Source organism: Elephantulus edwardii, unplaced genomic scaffold, assembly GCF_000299155.1.
Source record: "Elephantulus edwardii isolate Elephantulus edwardi_28Jun2011 unplaced genomic scaffold, EleEdw1.0 scaffold00263, whole genome shotgun sequence".
NCBI classification, from domain to species: Eukaryota; Metazoa; Chordata; class Mammalia; order Macroscelidea; family Macroscelididae; genus Elephantulus; species Elephantulus edwardii.
This window is the reverse complement of record NW_006400013.1, coordinates 729,358-748,110: the sequence shown is the minus strand read 5'-3', so window position 1 is coordinate 748,110 and position 18,753 is coordinate 729,358. Positions and strand designations below refer to the sequence as shown.

At 40.6% G+C, this 18,753-nt stretch overlaps 1 protein-coding gene across 1 annotated transcript in view; it reads right to left on the bottom strand.

Annotated features, from left to right (window-relative positions):
* TLN2 (talin 2) overlaps positions 1-18,753 on the bottom strand; it is a 282,673-nt gene that overhangs the window by 255,295 nt on the left and 8,625 nt on the right. The window contains exons 2-6 of the mRNA XM_006899628.1: positions 14,855-14,952; positions 12,967-13,096; positions 11,430-11,582; positions 8,917-9,059; positions 7,177-7,304 (exon numbers count right to left, since the gene is read on the bottom strand). Coding sequence (XP_006899690.1) covers positions 7,177-7,304; positions 8,917-9,059; positions 11,430-11,582; positions 12,967-13,096; positions 14,855-14,952 — 652 coding nt within the window. The remainder of the gene's footprint in view (positions 1-7,176; positions 7,305-8,916; positions 9,060-11,429; positions 11,583-12,966; positions 13,097-14,854; positions 14,953-18,753) is intronic.

Below are 18,753 nucleotides of genomic sequence, written 5' to 3'. Positions count from 1 at the left end.
CCAAACCCAAAAACCTTAATCAAAGAAAAACACAATAAAACTTCTGCCTAAACACCAGCTCCCATTAATTTCGCCTCTGCCACATGTTGTTTTGAGTGGTCAAACTGGCTATGACACACTGTGACCTTAAGAACATATAACCTATCCTGTGCTATCCTCATTATCTTTGATCTACTTGAGCCCACTGTTACAGACACCACGTCAATCTATCCTCCCAAGGGTCTTTCTGAAACTGACTCTCCAGCTTTCCAAGAACTGACCCCTCCTTACATCACACCCAAAGTATGTGAGACAAAGTTTTACCATCGTTGCCTCCAAGGAACACCCTGGTTGCACTTCCTTCAAGATAGACTTGTTTATTTTCTTAACAGTCTTTGGGATACTCAGTACTCTTCCCAACACTGCACTCAAAGGCATTGACTCTTCAGTCTTAGTCCAACTTTAAGGTGCATAACAAGCAATTGAGAAGATCGTGACTTGGCTCAGCTACACTTTAGTCTTTAAACTTTTATCACTGCTCTTTAGTACTCTGGGTGTATTCCACATGCTTGTTGTTGTTAAGTGCTCTTGAGTCAACCGCAACTCACTAAAACCCTATGTACAATAGCTCTGAACCCTGCTCTATCCTAAGCCAGTCTCACTGTCTCTGACAAACCTACCCCCACTGTCATTGTGCAAATCCATCTCCTCCAAGGTCTTCCTCTCTTCTGCTGATCTTCCACCCCTCCAAGCATGATGTCCCTCATCAAGGACTGGTCCCTCCTGGCAACACGCTCAAAGTATGTGTGACAGAGCTTTAAAATCCTGTCTCCAAAGAACACCTGGTTTTACCCTCTCCAGGACAGACCTGTTAGGTCTTTGGCAGTCCATGGAATGTTCAATACTCTTTTCTAGCACCCAACACAAAGGCATAATTTATTATTCTGTCTTTTTTATTCACTGTCTAGTTCTCTGATGCATAGCAAATAACCACAAAAATCATAGCTTGGACCAGGCGCACCTTAGTCTCTAGACTGACATCATTACTCTTCAGCACTCTAGAGTGGTTTCAGACATCAGATTTCCCTAATGCAATTTGTCTTTTGATTTCCTGACTTCTGGTGCCAAGAGTGTTAATTGTGGAAAGCAAGTAATAATCAAGCTGAAATTGTTAAAAAAATCTTAATCTCTTCTCCATCTATCATGCTGCTGCCAACTGGCTTGGTGTTAAGAACTGTCATTTCCTTGATGTTGAGCTTAGTCCATATTGTAGATTACAGCCCTTGACCCTCTCTATCAAATGCTTCAGGCCCTCCTCAAGCCTCCTTCACGCTACATGATTCATGACTGATATCTACTCAATATTAATGAAAAGGTGTTTACTATTTTAAATAAAGGCTACTACAACTTTTTTCTTAAATAGATGCCAACTATGAAACATTTCAAATGTACAGAAAAGCACATACCTCATAATTTATATATAAACAAGTTTAACTATATGTAAAATTGTCATATGATCATTTCCCTATTTTATAGAAATGAAAAATAGAGTTCTCCAAAGTCACAAACTTCCTCCCTCACCACCTAATAACTTTTTTGACATTAGTTTCTACCTTTAAAAAAATTTTTTATTTTCAAGTTTACAAATCTTTCCTAGACATTTTGTTTCCTAATATGTTACCATTAATGAATAAAATAATTAAATAACTATAATTTCTAATAGGGAGTCCTGGTGGTTTACTGGTAAGGAATTGCACCACTAACCCAAAAATATGTGGTTCGAATCCACAGGCTACTTGGCAGGAAAAAGATGGGCAATCTCCTATATTGCAATTGTCTGCCTCTGAAATTCACTGGCAGGTCAGTCATGAGTCAGTCCCAACTCAAAGGTACTCAATAACAACAACATAATTTTTCATAAGCTCCTCACTGTGTAGGCCTTTTCCCTTCACCCAATTTACACATTTGTTAGTTGTCACTCTGGTCTTCCTAACACATTCCTATATATTCTTGTAGGGAGCTGTGGAGGCATAATCTGTAGAGAATTGTGCTGATAAACCAAATGCCTCACACGTATGATGGGTAGGATCCAAAAGTGGCTCCAAAACACCTCTGGAGGGTCAGCTAGGAGTCAGTTTCCACTCTATGGCAATGACTTTGACTTCTGCCTATTGACTGTCATAGCAATCACTCAATTCATTTGGATCTTCTTTTATGCTCTTCATCAAACTTTCATCACTTAATTAGCTTGATATTAAGGACTGTAGACAGTTTCATTCTAATATAAATTACATGTTGCATTACATAGGAACTGCATTTTCTGACTGCTATTGTTACTTAGATTAAAAAAATACTATTTGGTACATTCTAATCTTTTTTCTTTTTAAACTCTCACGAGATTTAATAGTTGTTGTTATGTGCCATGGAATCGCCTGTGACTCACAACAACCCTATGTATAACAGCCCTAAATCTTGCTCTGTCCTGTTAAATTATCTATGTAAAGAATCACATCACCCACAACTAAGGACAGTTTTAGTTTTCCAGTCTAATCCAAATACTGTTTATTTCTTGTTCACACACAATTACCCTTGTTGAGATAGCCAGCACTGTTTTTATAAGGAGCACAGGCCACAGGCCTCCTGTCTGCTTCCTGACAGTAAAAAGACTGCTTGTGACATGAATTCAGTGTAATACTGGCTAACAACACACTTCAAGAGATCGTGGTTTTCAAGCATTCCTGGTATGCCATGAGGTTTATTTTTTTATTATGGCTATTGCATTTTGTCAAATTCTTAATTGTGCCTTATGAGCATTAATGAAAATTAAGAATCTGACAACATGTAGTAACAATAAGTTTTTCAAATTATGTCTAGTAAGAAATAATTAATAAATGTTAATAAGAGATCTCTCCTCGTGTGTGATTTACTGCCTCTGAATACCTCCTGGAGTGTCAGCCATGAGCCAGTTCTGACATGACAGCACACAACAACAACAGTGACCTAGTAGGAGTTGTGCTACCAACCCAAAGGCAGGTGGTTCAAATCCAACAGCTGCTCCACAGAACAAAGTAGAGCAGTCGCCTCCTGTATGATTTACAGCCTCTGAAATCTCGCTGATGAGTCAGCTATGGGTCAGTTTTGACTTGGTGGCAATGAGGGTTTGGTGTGTTTTGTTTTGTTGTGTTAATCATATGTGAGTTACCGTCTTATTTATACTGGACACTCCCATAAAATGCTCCATCTGGGATTCTGTGGAAGTGACCATGAGAAAAGGAGTCCTGAAAACAAAGCACATCAGGCTTAATTTGGGAGAATTAATTTTTAATCTAGCTTCAAAATGTCACCAATTCTGCACAATATATCCCTATCTTTCTAGGAGCTTTTCCCTATCTCTGTGTAAGAATTGCAGAGACAGAATACAAGATTTATTCCTTAAGATTCAAATTTTGGGGAAATTTTCCCATTACCCATTTCAATTATTCTGAATCCAGAAATTGTCAAAAGAGACTGAAGAAAGGCAAAAGAAAGTCTCATATAAATTTCCCTAGTGGCAAGAAGCTGCGTTGCAATCCTGAAGGCACATGGTTCAAATCCACCAGCCACTCCACGGGAGAAGGATGGACAATTTTCTCCCGTGTGATTAACTGCTTCTGAAAACTCACTGGAGGGTCAGCTATAGGTCGGTTCCAATTCGATGGTACACAACAACAATAACAGGCTGTCTTTAGAGCACAAATGCTAAACAAATTTTTGAAAAATGAAATGTATTCATTAAACCTCTCTCTCTGTACTTCACTCAGAAGCTATGTGGTTGAGATCTTTGGTTGACTTTTTCTTCAGCCTGGCTCTAGGACAAATCGTTAATGTTATCTGGTATTCAAATGAACAGCACTTAGGAAAGCTAGCTGTAGATCCAAATCCAGAAAAACTGGGATCAGCCTGTCCCTTGGGACAGCTCGGGGATCTACATCCCTGAAAACAGGACCTGGGGCTCCCCAACTTAAAATCGGGAAAATGTGGACTTATTAATTTTCTTTCCTTAATTAAAAGGAGATGTACATCCTGAGGAAGCTTTTTTTTTAACCTGTGCAGTATGCATAATAATACACACAATTAAATATCTACATTAAATAAAAACGCCTCATTACCTAAGCTAGACTTAGTTTAATTAAAAAGTAAATCAACTTTGTAAGGAAAAACAATTGCCAACAGGCACAAAGAGCTCACTTTAATTTGGAATCTTTGTACACACCTACCACTAGAGGCACGAGCTTTATCACATAGGCTGAGAAACAAGAAAACAGACTGAATAAAACTACATAACCTTTGCCATTTCAGGTGATTAAAGGGAGAGACATTATTAATGAGGGTGAGTACGCAGCATTGAATACATCACAAATTACAGTGCACACAGTTAAGGCCAACTGCCAACCCTCTGATGCTAATCGGGGGTTTGTAATCAAGGTACAGGCAGTCAGAGGTACAATACTTTTCACTGTGAGCTGGCTGGCACAACCAGAGACACAAAGAAAAGACACAAAAAGACTTTGTATTCACCTTTTGAAGCTTAATTTTACTGCATACTTGGAGATTAATAAAGGCAACTTTGCCCTGAGCACAGGAATGTCTTTGAAGTGAAAAGGCATTTGCAGAAAAGGAACTGTGAACAGGTGCAGTGTGAGTTTAATGTTAAAATTCCTGCCTTTGATGCAGAAGACCTGGGTTCAATTCCTGGTCAATGCTCTTCACATCACAAGAGTCCCTTGAGGCCTGTGGATTGCTATGATGCTGAACAGGTTTCAGCAGTTTCCAAACAAGGAGTAGGAAAAAAGGTCTGGCAATCTACTTCAGGAAATCAATCCATGAAATCCACATGGATCACAAGATTTGATCTTTTTTTTTTTTACTTTATTTTAATTATTAAATTTTATTAGTTTTAATGAACATTTACAGAGATTTTGGGTTTTCATTCATTCATTGTTGCACTGTACAAGATTTGATCTTGTGGTGCATATGTTTGCCATGAGTTGGAAGTCAACTTGGCAGCAGCTAGCAACTGTGTGCCTCCTTCTCTAGCCAACAAATAACAAACTGCTTTCTCAGTTCACACGGGGTACTGAAAATTGTCCCAGGCTTCTAGAGAAGAGGCTTTAATTAAATGAGCAGGTTGTCACCATCATATGACCAGTTTTAGGCACCAGTTGAATGGTTACATTTATCTCTTCCTCAATAGGACCACACAGGTTTATAGCTAGGAAAGCTAAAACCAGATGAGCATTTGTTTTTGAAAAAATATTTAGTTCCTAAATCTCCCCTCCATTTATTTACCTACTTTTGATCAATCTCTCACAGTCGCAGAAAGAAACAATAGTTCCTCTGGGGTCTACTTAGCTCTTGATATCAATTTACCAAATTCCATGGCCAATAATCTTCAGGTTTATGGAAACAAGCGTATCTAAGGGACGAGCTGTGAGATCAGGATGTGCAGTGGGTAACACTATGTGCACATGTGTACCTGGTCTTCCATAAGATATCTGTGGTTCCACATAACAGAGAAAAATACTAGCTTCCTGTGGCTCCTACAGAAAGAAAGCCAAGTGGAACAAGTTCTAGAGGAGCCTTGGACCACGCGACCCCTTTGGATGATATAGATCAGAGTAAGTGACAAGACTCAGAGTTACTCACAAAATCAAGGCACTGAAGACCATAAGACTCATTCTCCCTGGGATCTGTTAGCCCAAGGGTAGAGGATTTGTTGAAGCAAATCCATTTAGACAAAACAGCAGGCTACTCCTGTATTTACTGCCATTGAGTCAGAAGTGATTCATAGATGACTCTCTACTGTCTTCCAAGGCCAGGAAACTTTCTCCCTCCGAGCCACCGGTGGGTTCGAACCAGCAGAGAAGCACAGCCTTTAGGTCAGCAGCACAACTTCCTGTGGTCTAGGCCACCAAGCTCTTTAAGGTCCGGTTTCCTTCTTACTCAGGGGAATATTCTGGCTTCAACTGGCTTCCACCAGTTGAAGCCAGAATGAAGGGGGGATCAAGTATCAAGTGAGCATTTACTTTATCTTGATGGACACGGACATGATACAACTGATGACCTGATGAACGTGTCTCATGCCTGCTGAAAGCTCTCATCCTCCCTCTCATAATGGGCATTCTCATCAGATACCTAACAGTCTCCAATGACTACAAGCTGCCCTGTAGGTAACACGATACTGAACATGTCAGCAACGAGCAAATTTTCTTTATTCCCCTCCTCATCCTCATGTTTCGTTTTCAATAAGAGGAAGTAAAAAAGGAAATATCAGACATACAGAAAGAAAGTGTTGGGTTTGTTTTCCTTTAAGAGAGTATTCCCTAGTGGAAGAAATACACTAAACCCTCAGAGACATAAAAATTGAAGAAGGGGCCAGAAGACCTCTGACAAACTGTAGCCTGGGGCCGACAGGTACTGTCTGCCGAGCATCTCCAGAAAACCCAACTGAAGCCCCTGTTCTATGGGGACATGAAGAATCTAGAAGAAGAGAGCCAGAATGAATCACTCCCATAACTTTATAAAAGAAGAAAAAAGGGCCAAAAGAAGGGACCAAATACTTAATGTGTACATCATACTTTCAGAACAATGAGGAATGAAAATAAAGATTGTATTAAAAAAATAAAAGGATGCTCTTTTATTCTCAATGCCTCTAATATAGAAGCCTAAAAGAATAAAATAATGACAACAGTATTTGGCCCAGAATGAAGAGATGTTCTCATGGGTAGAAGTTTCAGAATATAGAAGAAGCACATCCCTCAAGTCTAGAGGTATCCGAGGATAGGAAAGAGAAAACCACACAACCTGAACCTGAATAACCTTTACAGTCATCATTTCAATAGTGGATTTCTAGTCATTTTGCTTTTCCCAGGGTCTGAAAATTTGACCAGAGAGTTAACCGAGCAAAAGTTAAGATCTTCACAATTGATTTGCACCAGGATATGGAGTGTGTTTTGATTAGCTAGCTCAAAAACAACTACGTAGAAAGAAAAACTAGGAAAAGGAGAGAGGAGGAGAGGGGGAGAAAGGGGGAGAGGGGGAGAGAGGAGAAGATAGAGGGGGAGAGAAGAATAAAGAGGGAGAGGGGAAAGAGAGGGGAAGGGGGAGACGGAGAGGGAGAGGGGGAGAGAGAGAGAAAAGAAAAGGTCATTCATTTACTCTAAGAATCCAGGTTTATGCTTATGGTCCACATGAGGTCCAAACTGTATCTGGGCTTGAAATCCACCAAACTCACAAGCCTTTTCAAAGGAGACGGGGTGGGAGCCGTTCAGGATGTCATCCCGAGCCTGAAATATAACAAGAAGTAAAAGCATGAGGGGTTTGAGGTGATAAGCTGATCTTTGCACAGGCACATCCTGCTCCAGAACAGTGTCCACAGAGGACGTGTGCCCGCCCAACCACCAGCATGCTTTCACAATGCTGCGTCGGGAGTAGCACAGGAGATGAAAAGGAAAAGACCAGTTGTTTTCTTTTTAACTCCAAATTGCTTGAATATAAAAGGCATCAGTACTGTCCAGTATATAAAAACAAAGCTTGATTATAATCTAGGAAGGCAGATGTGATTATGAAAAATAGAGACAAAGAAAATTGTTCTCAAATTAGCAGGTTCACAGAGGCCAAAATAAAAGCACAGTTTACTTTTTATGACCCTGAAATCAGAAAGCTAGCAGAGGAAATCTGTAGAGGTAAAAAGTAATCCAACTCCAGATTCCAAATCAAAAGGAGACAGACGGGCAGACACAAATAAGCAAGAATACTCAAGACACTAAGGGGGAATAGTAAGGCCATGCACAGTCCTCAAAATAGGAACTCAGTGTGTGAGAGGCCTTCCACCAACACTGCTATCGTTATTTACCCGTCTTTTTTCTGTCCTTCTCTAGTTCAACTCATTGCCAGCAAGTTGGAAATGGCCCATAGCTGACTATCCATTGAGTTTCTGAGGCTGTAATTAGCACGAGAAGTAACTGCCCATTTGAACTACCAGAGAGGTGTGAACACTGGGTTAGCAACTTCCTAAGGACGAGGCCACCAGAGAGCCCTTCTCTCTAGTTATGATCCCAAAATGCCCTCCAGTGTGTCTACATTAGCTGCCCTGAGCTATCACTCTAAATCAACAAGGATTCTGTCATTGTCCTGATATCTTGAATTTTTCATACTTCCCCCCTCCAGCCTTCCTTCAATGCCACTCCTCACACACTAATTTAAAAATCAGCTCTGAGTTGTGTACTAATAAAACTTTATTTATAAATATATGTAGCCAGTTAAATAAACTTTATTTATAAATACAGCCAAATAAATATAATATTTCTATGGGCAAATAAGAGAACTAAATTGAAGGAGGGTGAGAAAGGGAGAAAGAAAATGAGGTGAAAGATTAAACTATCTTTGAGTACCGTGAAATCTTGGGGTTGACCTAATGCCATGCTCACATTTTATACATTAGGAAACTACAACTCAGATTAAGTTAAACGACTTATCCAAGCTTAAACAATTAGTTAATGGTAACGACATAAGAGGTTATTGAGAGGCTTCTTTTCTGTTAATGAGAATTACTGATTTTTTAAATTTTACTGCCTGACACACTGTCGTATTGCTGGCTGTCAGGTGAGAAAGCTGTACTGTGTTTGGAGCACTGCATCAGCGCAGTCAACACAACTGTCGTTCCAAGCCAGACAGAGAAGAAAGGTTCTGGACAGCAGGTGCCAATCCGGGCAGCCAGCAGCCTGCATGAAGGATCAACCTGAGCTACAGCCAGAAATGTGCACAGAGCCCACGTGCAGTGTCTGCTGGGAACGGGATTCCATCATAAACATGATAGAAGCTGGAGCAGAGCCCTGCTCGTGGTCAGGCGCGTCCAGCAAGCTCATCAATCTCAGCTCTGAGCATCAAATACCATACCTGAACATAAAGCAGGTTCAGCTGCACCGGGTCTCGTGAATCGACGTTCTGATCAGAGTAAAAGAACTTCCGTCTAAGCAGCAGGGTTTCGTTTTCATCTACTCCTTGTTCTCTGAACGTTCGGCTGTGATCCAGCCAATTTACTGCAACACAGTAAGACATGCGAAAGAACTGTTTATGCTTCTTCTTAATTAAAGGGGGTTTTACCAAACAGTAGAGTGATAGGCATGCTGGTTTCTGCATCACTATTACCCAATTCTTGGTTACTGTTAGAACTGAGCTGTCTGTAACCTTGATAAGGAAGTTCATTTGTACTATCTGATGCCCCACAGAAGGAATGAGAGCAAACATTCCGAGCCTTTCCTAAAGGGAGCTAACTCACTCAGACGGAACTGATAGCCCACACCGAAGCCTGGCTGAGTGGAGAAGTAAGGGAATGAGTGCTTTGTGCTAAGATAACCCACACTGGGCAATTCTTTTAACCAAAGAGCAGTCCCATCAAGTGAAATAATTTATTAACTCTGGGCATAAGGATTTAGCTTCAACACTAATTAGAAAAGAGAAGAATAGAAATAAAAGTAATGGGAGGAGAGAGTATCAGAGCGAGGTGAGGGGGGAAGAGAGAAGGGGTAAACATTAGAGGGTTGGATAGCAGAAGCCCAGCACGGGGTCCCTCTAAGCTTCACCCAACCTGAGAACTCTCTCCTAGTACATGTCATTGTTGCTGCTGTTGTTCTGATTCTAAATCAGTGTTCCCATAAGACAGAGTAAAACTGTCTGTCAGGGTTTTCACGGTGTCATCTCTGTGAGAGCAGCTCACCAGATCTTTTATTCTTCAGAGTCAATGGCACATTCAAACCTCCTACCTGTAGGTACTAGCAGCCGAGTACTTAACTGATGCACCACCAGGGCTGCTATCTTGACATCTAAGACTGCTGGAATCAATCACTCCTCCACCTTTCCCACAGCTCTCGTACCTATGCTCTGCCCTGGGACTACGATTAACATGCACATGTGGCTAAACACTGGTTAGCAGTCTCACGAGGTGAGAAGCGCCTTCAGCACAGGGCCTATGTCTGGTTGACCTCATCTCCCACAATGCCTAGCGGAGCACCAGGCACCTATTAATAAATCCTCTGGATCTGTCCCTTCAAGTCCTGCTCAGAAAGAAGCACACCACTGGAAATCAAATGAGTCAGAGAGAAAAGAGAAGGGACAAAGGGTCAGAGGAAATGACAGTTCCACTGAAGATCAATAGACACAAGGACAATGATGACATCTTCCCAATGCAGCAGCAAAGGCAAGAACAACAAAAGGGAGAGGCAGGGAGGTCGCGGGGAGCCGTGGCATGGCGGTAAGGCCCTCCCTGGGGAGGATCAGGTAGCAAGTGACATGTCACATGGGCTTTGGGGCACATGCGGTGTGCGTACATTAGCTGTGTGACCACAGAAAATGATTTTCAGATGAGAGAATCACATTACTGTTTTTTTAACCAGGAAGAAAATAATGAATGTAGGCCATGATCATCAATGGCTGTTAACAATATTATGTATGTGAATATGAAAAAATATATATGGGTATGTGGTGCTCTGGTGGCCTAGTGGGTAAAAAGTTGTGTTGCCCATCCACAGGCTGGCAGTTCAGGTCTCCATGAGAGGAAGATGGCAATCCCCTCCTGCACAATTTTACAGACTCTGAAAACTTGCTGGATGATCAGCTATGAGTTAGCTCTGATTCAAAAGCAATGAATGAGTGTGACCACGTGAATCCATAAGCATACATGCATGCTCACACACGGACAAACCTGAGTCTGATTCCAAAAAGCAAACCTCCTGCCATTGGGCCAGTTCTGACACTAAAACAATCCTCCACCACGTTTCTGAGACTTGTAAAGCTCTTAAGGAGATTGACCATCTTTCTCCCATGAATGGCTGGTGGATTCAAACTGCTGACATTTTCATCAGAAGCCCTAGAGGTTCTACCAGGACTCCTTCTGAATCCAATCAGCCCTCTAGTTTTAAGGAATTGAAAGGCCAGACGAACATATTAAATGATACCACATACATCAACAAAATCCAGACTGTGTAGGCAGCACTCTATTATTACCAACCAGCTCTCCAACACACACACACACACACACACACACACACACACACACAACTTGTGCCATGACAATATAAAAGAGAGAGACTCTATTGGCGAAAACAGTTAAGCAATGTAACATCGACTCTTATTTGGATCATAGTTCAAATGAACATTAAATATTTTAAGAAAACAGAGAAAATGTGCATGCAATTTTCATATCTGATATTAAAAGAATTTTTAATATATGAAAAGTAGCTTAATTACATTAGCGTCTTTAAATTTTAAGGAAGTTACACAAATGGAAATATTACAGATGAGAGAAAAAGACAAAATAAAAACAAAAGAGAACTCTGCCCTGTGTCCCACGGCTGATGAGAGGGGAGTAACATCTGGTTAAAAGCTACTCGTTTTCCATCTCAAATACTTACAGTCATCATCTGTGTGCAGTTTGGCCTTCAGCTTCTCCATTTTCCTCTCATCTCGTAAGAGTGTCCGGTCTTTTTTGAGTGTACCTGTCCCTTCTTCTTTCTTTTCTTCCATAGTTTCTTGGATTAGAGAGTATTCTTCATAGTTTGTTATTCCTAAAAGTACACATTGGATTATAATTACAGGTGATGAAGCTGCCGACACCACCTGTCAGCCTGGGGTCTGTAACACGCAGAGGAGCTCAGAGTGGCCAAGGAGAAAAGAGGCCTTCCCAGCATAAGGCCCACGGAGGTGACTCCATGTGACACACCTGCAATCACGCTGGATGAAATGCAGGGCTTTTTAACTCGTTAAATCACATTCAAAATGTCGTGTTCAATTCTTTAGTCTAATTTTTGAGAAACAAGAACAACTTTGTGATCACGCAAAGGAAAGCAAAACAATGTCAAACCCAAAGTGCCTGAAGGAATCAGGCTTCCTCTGTACAAAGACGAAACTAAGGTAGACAAGGCAACTTTCTCCCAGGATCTGAAGGGCTTGCTGTAGAAAGAAGGCTGACTTGTGACTCGTTCCCCAGGGAGAATAACAGGAAAACAGTTGTCTAAGAGTCAATCGTGCAGGCTGTCACCACAGGTGTTAGAAGATGCTGGCTGTCCGGGATGCTGACACAGTATCCCAGCAACGAATAGGAAAACCAGCAATATGACTGGCAAAGCTTTATTTCCAACTTGAAAATGCCTTTAATTTTTGAGAGAAAGGGGTGGGGGAAGCTATCAGTTAGGACTTAACAAGAGGAAAATTCAAGTTTTTTGCACTGTCAATTGATGAATCTCCAAATTGGGAGGATGTACACACTTTCTTGGGGCTGGGCATAAATCTTCATGTGAAAACATATTCAGAAATGTCTAGATAGCAAATAGAGGTGGTAGGGGGAAAAAGAAGAGGGAAGACGCGTGTGTATGTGTGTGTGTGTGTCATATATATATAAATATAAAAGAGACTCATTGCACTGGAAAAATCTTCAGTTAGGGACCTCTCCAAATTATTGAGGAGTAATGATGTCAGTTTGAGAATTAACGTGCATCTGATTCATATCATAGTCTTTCCGATTACTTGCTATGCATCTGAGAGCTGGACAATGATTAAGGATGACAGAAGAAGAACTGATGCCTTTGAGCTGTGCTGTAGGAGAAGAGCACTGAAAACCCCACGGACAGCCAAGAGAACGCTTTAGAGGCAAGAATGATGAAGCTTCACCTCACATACTCTGGGCATGTTGCTAGGAGGTGCTATTCTTTGGAGAAGGACATGATGTTGGGCAGGATGGAGGGTCGGTAAAGGAGAGGAAGACCCTCAACCAGGTGGACTGACATTGTAACTACTGCAATGGGCTCTGTGTGTCAGGAAGCATGAGGATGGTACAGGACAGAACAGGGTTCAGATCTTTTGTTGATGAGTCGTACTTGACAGCACCTAACAACAACTACAACAACAAAAACAACATATATACAAGAAAAGAATAAACCTACGAATGCTCACCTATCCTACTGCAAATGGTGACCAGGAGTTCCCCAACAGTTTTGGAGTCATCCACCATCACTGTCTTCACAGCTCCATCCAGCATCCGGATTTTCTGAGGTCTCTGTTTCTTTTTATATTCCAAAATATCCTAGAATAAAAACCATGCAAACAGCTCATAATGACACATGTGGGTCTAGACGCAGTATTGAGTGAGGAAGCAGCCCGCCAACCTGGACTCTTTACAAAAAGGAACTGTCCCTTTCAGTTTTAGTTGTCAATTCCCAAGTAAATTCCAAGTCAGGACGCCCTTCTGTGGGTCAGATTATCACAGTGCTCCCAAGCATTCCAAAGATGGATTTTTTAAAAAGGAAGTAGACCTTTCACTAGAACCACCAACTGTGAAGGGCTCACTGGCAGAGGGTGTTAACCATTGGGGACTTTAGTGCTAAAAATAGCTACGTTAATCAAGGTCTCTTTAAAACCAGGTAGTGAAATCATAACCAAAGAAGTCATTTTTACAGCTCACAATTACATAAAACTACCTCCCACAAAATCAAAGTGGCATATGTCTTTCTGAAAGGCTGGAAATTATCTGCTCTGGTGAGAATTAGCACAAGAAAATTCTTACTTTCCTTTTTAGAAAACAGTAGTGTTTCTCCAGCTCTTACACTGTCAGAAACAACTGTCACGAAATATATATATGTGAGGAAGGATATCTATCGCACTCCTTAATTCTTCATAGTAACGGGATATGCTTTTAATGACAGTGTAGAATCTCTAATAATGGCAAAAAAATAAATTTGGGAGTTATTTTTTTTTAAGAAAAAAATTTAGTTTTATATTATACTTTTAAAGGAGAACAACTGGAAGCAGGAGCGGCATCCACTTCTGAAATGGCTTGCCTCCGGAAACTCTATGTACGAACAGTGCTCAGGCTGTTCGTTCATAGGGTCGCTATGAGTCATCTACGACTCGACGGCACCAAACAACAACAACAACAACAACAAAAGAGAACAAACAGATCTGTCCTGGAGAGGGTGAACCCAGGCAAGGTGAAACCCTGGAGGCAAGGATTCTGAGGCTTATCTCACATGCTTTGGGCATGTGGCCAGGAGGGACCAGTCCTTGGAGAGAAAGATCACGCCTGGCAGGGTGCAGAGACAGCACAGGAGAGGAAAACCTAAGATGAGATGGATTGACTCAGCGAGTGGAGAAAGGGATTGGGTCTGCTGGCGACAATGCAATTGGCTCAGGGCAGGTTTCAGAGGTAGTGTACAGGGTCACAATGTGTCGCAGGTGACTCAATGGCACATAACATTATACTTTTAAAAACTAGAACTGTGGAATAAAAAAAAAATCAGTTGGCATCATATACTTCTCTCTAGCTTTATAGGATGCAGACTTACATGATAAATAATAAGCCTTGTCCCTCTGATGCTTCCAAAATCTAGTATCTTGTGAGTTAAGCTGAATAAAAGCTTAACATACGGTAGTTAACATGTGTTGGGGGGGCTGTTATAGACAGTTATTATCTCTAACTTGTTATTTACTGGAAGACCCAACAGTGATGACCATCCCATCTCCAACTAACCTGAGGACTACATTTTGGTTTCGCCTCACTGCTACCTGTACTTTGCTATCACCTCCTACATCCAGAAGGTGCTGATTCTTACTTCCTAATTACCAACTCTAATAGTGACAGAGAGAAAGCACTTAAACCATTAACTCCTAAATTCTTTGATTGCTCAGTAAAGTTTTAAGAGATTGAATTGTTGTCATTTCCTATTACCAGTTGGATAGTGCTTACAAAACGCATATTACATGAAACAGTCGGTTCTCACCTTTTCTTTAAAGCGAGACAATCATGGACTTTTTTTTTTAAAGGAAAAATCAACAGCATACGTACCCCATTTCGTAACATGTAGTAATCCAGTGTTCTGCCTGCTTCCAGCCAAATGCCTTTCCTAGGGTCTTCATCCGAAAGAAACAGCCCATAGTCAGAAGCTGGGACAAAGAAAGAAAGAAAAAAATGAAGGACAAAGTGGTGATGAAGCCATCCATGACTTCCAGGCTGCGAGCCTGCGGACTTGGCAAGGACATGGGCATTCCTATCGCCAAGGACATGTTTCACTTTGACACCATTGTCAGTTGCAGACGAAGTTCTGGTGACTTAGTGATAAATAACTGTGTTGTCAGCACAAAGGTACACAGTTCAAACCCACCAGCTGCTCCACTGGAGAAGGATGAGCAATCTCCTCCTGCGCAATTTACTGCCTCTGAAAACCCACTGGAGGATCAGCTATGAGTTAGTTCCAACTCAGTGGTACCGAACAACAACAAGCAGTTTCAGAGACTAAAGCAGATCAGGAAGAACAATGGCTGGGCTGTAAAAGTAATGCCCACAACCAAGGTTCTGGTTTCTTAAGACTAGGGGAGTCCAAGTTGTATCTAAAATTTGGGGGAAACTCAAAGAAACCAGGCAAAATTTCTTCTGACTGAATATGGCTTTATTTTCAATCCTTTGCTATAAAATAGGTCAGGAATCGACAGTGAAGTAGCTATGGAGAAACTGTGACACTGACAAAGCCCAAGGTAAAGTCCACCCAGATAGAGGACAAAGGAGCATCTAACCAGGAACGAGCCCTTGATCATCCCAACACAGTTATAAAAGAAATTGCCCCATACAATGAAGCTTTCCTATCACCAAATTATGAAAAAGTTAACAGTTAACTCCCTATTCTCCAATCAGCCACCACTGAGTCAATCCCAACCGATGGTACTTCTGGGGGTACAAACACTAGTGTATTCCATAGGATCTTCGATGATTGGTTTTCCAGTGATTATTAGGGTCTTTCTCCCAAAACCCTCTAGAACACCAACCATCAACCTTTCTGTTAACAACTAGGCACCAGGAGATCTATGTCCTCATTCAAAAAGAAATACTTTATCATGGAGTCAATTCCATATGTTAAAGAGTAGAACTGAGTTCTACAGGATTCTATTGGTTGTAATCGGGATAGATGCAGATTGCCAGATCTTTTTTTGTAGTACTGACAAGTAGATCCAAACTCTCAGCTTTTCAGCTACTAATGGGAAGCAAACCATTTGCATCACCCACAAAACCTCCATAAAGTCCTACAATCTAACCCAGGGAGTGGGTGGCCATAAGTGGGAGCAATGTATTTCCTGTCTAAATACTTCTCATTTTGTTAATATGATTAAAGAAAGCTTCAGAAACTCAGGTGAGAGTTAGAGTTCCTACTGTTTATCAGGGGAAGAATTTTTTTAAAGTAAACCAAACCAAACATAACAACAACCACCCCATCAGTCAGCCCCACCCTCTTCAAAAACAATCCAACTTCAAGATCTTCTCTGACTCTCCTTCTTTTTCCAGGGACTAGTCCTTTCCAGGGACTAGTTTTTCCTGACAATGTACCTGGAATATGTAAAACAGTTTCCCCATTCATGTCTCTAAGGAGTGCCCTGGCTGTACTCCTTCAAGAAAGCCTTGTTTGTTCTTTTGGCAGCCAGTGGGATATTCAGTGCCCTTCTCCTACACCACAAATCAAAGGCATCACATCTTCTGTCATCCTTATTCACACTCTAACTTTCATATGCATAGGAAGTAACTGAGAAGATCTTGACTTGGCTCAGACATATCTTAGTCTTTAACTGATTGTTCTTCAGAACTGTGGAGACGTCCTTGACAATAGATTTAACCAATGCAACATGTCTTTTGATTTCTTGACTAATGTTAACCATAGGTGTTGATTGCAGATTCAAATAAAATTAAATTATTAAAACTGTAAGACCATCACTGTAAAAATAGAAGGATAACTAGTAGGATGTATCTAAAAGTCCAAAGGGGGAAGGGGAGGTGGACAGGGAACCTGAGGGTAAAGGGGTGTGGGGAGGGGAATCATGGGGTTGCAGAATTTAATGAGTAGAGGAAGGGGGTGTGAAGGAGTTAGCAAAGATCCAGTGGGAACATGAAAAGATGGGGTGATAGTGGGTGTAGTTCAAAGGTGATTAATTTTATAAAACACAATGAATGAGAATGATTGTATGAAACACAATGTTAATGAAAAAATGTATGAAACACAATGTACATGAATGAAACACAAAGTAAAAATATTTTGTATGCAAACCATAACAAAATTGTAAAAACAACAAACCCCGCTTCAATCTTTCTTCTATCATGATGTTGCCTATTTGTCCAGTGGTGAGGATATTTGTTTTCTTGATGAGATGAAATAATATTGAAGACTGTAGTCTTTGCTCTTGTGTAGCAAGTGTTTCAAGTCCTCTTCACTTTGAGCAAGCAAGGCTGTGTCATCTGCCATAGCACAGGCTACTGATGAGCCTTTCTACGATTCCAATGCCACCACAGTCTTCTTCCCATAGTCCACCTTCTCAAATGATTTGCTCAGCACACAGATTGAATAATTATGGAGAAAGGATATCACCCTGACACACACCTCTCCTGATTTAAACCATGCAGCCTTGTTCTAACAGTTGACAGTAGTGTATAGTGGATATGCATTAACTCTAGTGAGAGGAAAGGCAGGATGCAGTATAAAGTAGGCACTACATGACCAAGGGAAATAAAGACACAGAGAAAGAAACATACAAGCATAAAAGGCAGCAACAGTAACTATTATACCATATATAATTTTACAAATGCAGCAACAGCAGTAAAAAATTTGTGAGAGGATACAAAGGGAGTTATGTAAGCCAAATGGATGTTGCATGTGAGGGCAAACAGGAACATATATGGGCTTATATAGTCATACCTATGTGCATATGTACATGTATATTCATATTATAATAGAGAAATACACACCACAGGGGATATAGGTATGGAAACTTTTTATACATATCCTAACACCTTGTGGGAGTACGCTACTAGGTTTGATGATTATAGAACATAGTATAAGGGAACATAAATCAATTGCCATAATATAGTTCCTAAAAATCAAGCTTCGCATTCTAGTGTGGCAAGTAGTGACTGGGGTCTGAATAGTTTATAAGAAGTCACCTAAGATACAAATACTGGTCTCTCTACATTTGGAGCAATGGAGAATACAGAAAATAAAGACTTAAGGAAGAAATTAGTTTATAAAATGAATGGCCCATGAAAACCATAGTTTCTTCTAGCCCAAGACCAGAAGAACTACAGAGTATGTGGCTAACACTATCTACAGGATGACGAAGGACACAACAGAAGGTCTTGGTTAAAAGGGGAGAAAAATACAGACCAAAACTGAAATTTACTGAAAAGACCAGAGTTACTGGAATGATAGAGACCAAGGACTCACTAGGGATCTCTGGGGCTATTTCTAATACATATTTTATTTTTAAAATGTTGTTATGTTTTTAAAAAAAATTTATTATGTTTTTAAATTGTGATTTAAGTGAACATTTATAGAGTAATTTGGTTTCCCATTCAACCAAGTATATAATTTTGTTTTATGTTATTAATTACAATAACTATGTATTACACTGTAATCACACTCTTCTGATTTCCTGTCTGTAATTCTCATTTCCATTAATCCTTCTGGCCCACTCTCTCCTGCCTACTGAGCTTTATTCCTGAGCAAATATTAACCTTCTGATGTCCTATGTGTCATTGCTCGGAAGAGTGAGTACTTCCCTGGTTTTAATGGCCATTTTATATGCCTATTACATGGCTAAAATTGATGAGGTTAAAACAACTATGAGATATCATCTCACCCCAGTCAAAATAGCAAAATTTAACAGAACAGCAAGCAACAAATGCTGGCGAGGTTGTGGAGAAACTGGAAC